Genomic DNA, 6,148 nt, shown 5'->3' on the forward strand with positions numbered 1-6,148 from the left:
TAATCATAATACATAATTTATTTTTATTAATTTTAATAACATATTCAAACTAAATCTAATTTAAATTTACATATAAATAATGACCACATTTAAAATTAAAAATAAAATTACTAACATAATACTATAAAATATTTTTTATTTACATATAAATTTAAATTATATCTTAATTAGAAAAATAAAATTATTAATATAATTAAGCATAATAGTTTTTATCAGTAGATATTAATTATAATTATATTAAAATTAAAAAAATAAATTACTAACTTAATACCATAATACCATAAAATATTTCTTACATTTATATATAAATTACTAATGTAATTACAATACATAATTTACCTTCATTAATTTTAATAACATATTCAAACTAAATCTAATTTAAATTTACATACAAATCATATCATACTTAAAATAAAAATAAAATAACTAACATAATACTACAAAATATTTTTTATTTACATACAAATTTAAATTATATCTTAATTAAAAAATAAAATTACTAATATAATGAAGCATAAAAGTTTTTATTAGTAGATACTAATTATAATTACAGTGAAATTAAAATAAATAAATTACTAACGTAATACTAGACAATATTTTTTATATTTATATACAAATTACTAACATAATCACAATACATAATTTACTTTAATTAATTTTAATAACATATTCAAACTTAATCTAATTTAAATTTACATACAAATCAGATCATATTTAAAATAAAAATAAAATAACTAACATAATACTATAAAATATTTTTTTATTTACATACAAATTTAAATTATATCTTAATTAAAAAAATAAAATTACTAACATAATTAAGCATAAAAGTTTTTATTAGTAGATACTAATTATAATTATAGTTAAATTAAAATAAATAAATTACTAACATAATACTAGAATTTTTTTTATATTTATATACAAATTACTAACATAATTACAATACATAATTCACTTTTATTAACTTTTATAATATAATCAAACAAAATTTAATTTATTTTTATATACAAGGCCGCATTTAAAATAAAAATTAAATTACTTAAATAATAATAATAATTTGTATGTAAATATTAAAGATATTTTCTTATATGTTAGTAATATATTTTTTAAATTTTAATATAATTATAATGGATATCCACTGATAAAAATTATTATGCTTAATTTTGTTAATAATTTTAATTTTTTAAATTAATATGTAATTTAAAATAGTATGTAAATAAAAAGATTACTTTTAGGTATAATGTTAGTTAATTTTGTTAGAATTTTATTTAATTATGATGTGATTATAATTTTATAATAAAAAATTAAAATAATTTATGTTTAATTTGCGTTAAAATTGTGAGACTTGTCAAATTTTTGTAAGGTATGTAATTTTTATGACGAAATTTATTAAGATGGTGACGAGTGTCACCATATAAGAGTTTCTCATTATCATGATAAAACTAATTAAGATCGTGACACATGTTACCATCTACAAGTTTCTCACTTTTTATGGCGAAACTATTTATTAATTTTGTCATAAATATTGTGAAATTTTTCGGACACTTCATGATCTGATTATTTCACACTTTAGGTGACGAAATTTATTATTTTTTTTAAAAATTAATATTTTCATACATTGTTTTGGCGAAATAACATGCCACGTAGATCATTTAGATAATTTTTTTTTTTTTAAATCTGTAATTTAAGAAATTTTTTTAAATTTACAATATTTAAATAAAAAAGCCACAAAATGGAGTGAATAAAGTCACTAAAATTAATAAACCTTTTCAATAATCGAATGTTGGGCTCAGTTATGAGTGGCATGTCTTTGACTTCATTACTTTGGCTGAATAGATGCCACGATAGTGGCACATGTCAAACTCCAAGTGTTGCTTTACTTTGTTAAAGCGCTGTGATTCATGACGAGATTTTAAAGTTACTGAACTTGTAAATTGTATTTACTTCTATAATGAGTATTAACGAAGTTAGGGAAGATAATATGCTTAATAACTATAACTTAATTTGATAAATAAAAATTATATTATAAATGCTCTGTTCCCATGCCCGACAATCATTCATCTCTGTCAAACATTTGGGAGGGTCGAAATTTGACATTGAATATTAATGTGACAATTCCACGTATTAGTAGTATTTTTTTTATTTGTTCCTTAAAATTTGTAGGCCGAATCAAAGTTACTAAAGGCTGGTATTTGCAGAAAAACTTTCCTCATAAAAACGTGTAAAGTTAACTTTAATGGAAGGAAATGGTGGGGTCAAGATCTGAGAAAAGCTCACATGGCAGGCACAGACAAAATAATCTCCAACGGATACAAAGATTCCCAGTGTCTCCGTAATTTAATCCAGAACGGGACCCCACTTTGGTCAATTCAGTACGCGGCGCCCCATGATTCCCACCTAATCAGTCACTGTAACCACTGTAATCCCATAGTGGAAATTCCAGTTGTACCCTCAGCATTGTCGTTCCTCCTCGTCCTCGTTAACCTCACTTCTTTGTCGTCATTCCCGTTTCCTTCTTTAAACCCATTCCCTTTCAACGTCACCTTGGATCACTGATTCACTCTATTCTCAACGAGTTCACACCGAGTCCACTCACCCAACCATGAGCCGATTCAGGCGATATGAGCTCATCCAACAACCCTTCTGCTACTCCCCCTTCACCGAAACCCTAGCTTTCCCTTCATTCTTCGAAGATTCGCTTTCCCTCGACCTTGATCTTCTCCTCCTTCCGAGCCCCTTTGACGCCGTCGCCGATCTGGTGCGCACGCCCTCGGTTTCGTTCCGGCGACTTCAACGGGTGGAGAGGCAGCAGCTCGGGACCGATTTGTGCTTGCAGAGCCTCTGCGACCGAGTCGCGGAGTTGGAATCGCGGTTCGATCGGCTTCTTGGCGGGAAGAGCGGCGGCGATCGGAAGTACACATGGACGGCGGAGATCAAGGGAGCGGAGAAGAATGGGTTTGATAGGAAGTACAAGTGGGTTGCGGAGATCGATGAGGAAGAGAATAAGAAGAAGTTGAAGAGTAGAGCCAAGAACATCAAATGGACGGCTGAGATCAAGGGAAAGGGCGAGGATAGTGGGAACAGTAGGAAGTACACGTTTCAGGTGGAAAGTGGAGATGCTAAGAAGAAGGAAAAGGTGAAAGAGAATGAGAAGGAAAAGGAGAAGGAGAAAGTTAAGGAGAAGAAGAGAGGAAGTGGGTTGCGCATTGTGGAGATTGAAGAACACAGTGATCATAGAGATGTGGTTTTGAGACAGGTTGGGTAGCTGAACCCTTTTCTCATGTGAATTGGTCTGAACCCTTTTGACATGTGATCTTGTTTGTTTGATTTTCATTGGTTGGATGGAGTGTCTCAATTTTAAATAATTTGGTTGATAGATTAGTCATCAGGGTTATTTGATAGTGATAGTTAGGTGGTTTAAATGCGACGTCGTTTGCTAAGATTTGTTTGGCCCTTTTTGGGTCTTCGGTCCGCTCTTTCCATGTTGCCAACTTGCGTCTTCGCCTCTTTAATATTAACCAACTATTGTTTGCACTTTGCATTTATGGTTTTATGTATACTTTTTTATTCTACTTTCTTTTGGGTCCAAACTTATGTAGAGAAGTAGGAAGTAGAGAACATGGCTTGGTTTTAACTTGAAACATTAGTTGAGGAGGGAACTCTGATATGCATTTTGCTATCTGAACAATCCAACTAATGCATTTTACCCCTTTGAAAGAGCATACTCATCAAATGATGTGATAGAGCGATGTGTTGTTTCATTTGTTACTCGGATGAGGAGGATTTTGCTATCTGAATAGTCAATTCCTGTTGAAAATTTTGATTTGGATTAGAAATTTAATATTAGCTTTCTATCCCAGTGCGTGACCAGGATAGGGTTATATAGTCATTTTTATGCCTAAATCTGGTTAAAATACGTGTCAAGTGAATATAAAACCCAAAAATATGCTTTTTTCCTATTAGTGGTCGCTCTTTATTCATATTTGTGCTCTGACATTATGTGCCCTCGGTAGGAGATTAATTGCCAGAGGACTAGGATTTATGTTTACAATTCAAATTCTAAGGATAAAAGCTGCGTGCTCAATACATATTCTTCGAATAAAGTGTGCTGCATTATGAAATGAACATGTTTGTAAACATTGGGGTTTTATCCAGCGGGGTATTAGCTACTTTTCACTTTATTTCCGAAATATGTTTTTAATGAATTGTGGGTACATCCAGTTCCAGATTAATGTTGCTGTATATAAAATTTGAAACATTTTGAGTATGCTGAGTTCTTCTGTTGCATCTAACTTCTTGTTGATGAAGGCGTTTGCAAAGAGGTTTGGAGCTGTTCAAAATGATAGAGGCAAAAAGAAGGAATTATCTCCTCAAGATGCTGCATTGTTGATCCAGATCAGCTTTAGAGCTTTCGTGATCCGTAGGTCAAAGGCTCTTCGTGCCCTTAGAGCACTGGCTGTTGCAAAATCTAAGTTAAAGGAAATCAGAGCTCAGTTCAATAATTTTGCCTACCGACGTCATGTATCTCGTGATGCAGAGGAACGTCAGCGGTTTTCTGAGAAAATCATTGTCTTGCTCCTCACCGTTGATGCCATTGAGGTAGTGGTTTCCCATTTCTGAATATCTTTGTGGAAGATTGAATTTTGTCCACATTTTTTAACTGCTAAACATCATATCAGATGTTAATTTAGTGGCACGTCTGTAATGAAATTTTACAGTCCAGACAGCAAAATATAACTTACAAGAAAACTTGTATCACATTTGTAGTTTGTATCACTGTCAAGTTTTTCATCATCTTTAATACTTTGTTTAACAGTTGTTGAATTTTTACGCATACTGCTAAATCTACATGTAACAATGATTCTTATGTTCTGGAGTACTCCTGTATGCATGACTAAATCAACAGTTATTGGAAAGTCAAGTCACTTCAGTTACGAACTAAATGGACATTTATAATTTTGTTATTTGTACTAGCCAAAGAAGCAGGAAGGAACCATATACCATCTTTATCTAACAGGTTTGGTCGTTGCCTGTTTTGTAGGGAGCTGATCTGATGGTAAGATCTGCCAAGAGGTCGATGGTGGATGAGTTGGAAGCAATGCTTGATGTAATAGATCCCCAGCCTGCTCTCCCTGGAAGATCATCGTCACTTTCTTTCAAAAGAAGGACTTTTGATATGCCTGATGGTGTCATCAGGAAGGAAATTGAAGAAGGTGTTGCACAGGTTGTGCAAATGCTCGATGAAGCAGAGAATAGCAGCAGCACCTTTGAATGAAAGCATGTCTGCAGGATCAAGAAAGTAATAATGTTTATCTGTTTATTTCGTGATTTCCCTCTGCTGTTGTAGATTGTTGCTAGACGTATTTTAGTCTTTTCATCCAATGGCTTTTGTCTTGCTGTACTTTGGCACTTTCTGAATGAAAAGATTGGCTTGTCTAGTCGTGTTCTAGTTTTGTTATTTAAATATGATTTAGGAACCTTGTTCAATTGTATTTGTCCTTTTATCTTTAGTGCAATGCATCTCTTTTCTCTTTTGTTCAGGTGATCTTACCTTTAATAATTATCTCTTATTAAAAATACATGGGCGGAATAACGCCTGGCTCTATCTTTTGCTAAGCCATTGAAATAGAAGACAATATTATGTGTGTGGGAGTGTGCTAACTGAAACGAAATGGCCCGAAGTGAGAATAGAAAGATTAAGGATAAATAGCACTCCATGTATTTGTTCTCTTCAATTATTTTCTCTGAAGTTTTTTTTTTTCCTTGTACTCACCTGTTATTTCTCAATTTTAGTGTTAATTAAAAATATTAGGCCGATTGGTTTATGAAAATGTTTTAATTATTATTTGTTTTCAAAATATGATTTTCTTGTTTTTCAGAATTTTAAAACGTGTTTATTATATCTTCATTTTTACGTGCTGGCCCCCATCCTCATTCCTTCTGCATCCTATAAAGTCCAAGCCATTATTGTATTTCCAATTCTACTGTTGGTAGAAGATGGTGGGTCCATTTTACTTTGCCAACAATTGTTAGCCTCCTTGCCAAACATTGATCGTACAAAAATTGCTTGAAACCGGCAAGATTTTCCAGTTTAGTTCCACCATTTTGGTTTCTCCAGTGTTACCAGAAAAAGCACATTGTAACTGGA

The 6,148-nt window shown here is 32.0% G+C and overlaps 1 protein-coding gene across 1 annotated transcript; it reads left to right on the plus strand.

Annotated features, from left to right (window-relative positions):
- The first annotated feature begins 2,349 nt into the window (after positions 1-2,349).
- On the plus strand, positions 2,350-5,553 carry LOC113865417 (BAG family molecular chaperone regulator 7). The gene is made up of 3 exons (XM_027499938.1): positions 2,350-3,256; positions 4,309-4,599; positions 5,042-5,553. The coding sequence occupies exons 1-3, from the start codon at positions 2,603-2,605 to the stop codon at positions 5,273-5,275; spliced, it is 1,179 nt and encodes a 392-aa protein (XP_027355739.1). The 5' UTR covers positions 2,350-2,602; the 3' UTR covers positions 5,276-5,553.
- The last annotated feature ends 595 nt before the right edge of the window (positions 5,554-6,148 follow it).

Source organism: Abrus precatorius, unplaced genomic scaffold (assembly GCF_003935025.1).
Source record: "Abrus precatorius isolate BTA unplaced genomic scaffold, Abrus_2018 Scaffold4, whole genome shotgun sequence".
NCBI classification, from domain to species: Eukaryota; Viridiplantae; Streptophyta; class Magnoliopsida; order Fabales; family Fabaceae; genus Abrus; species Abrus precatorius.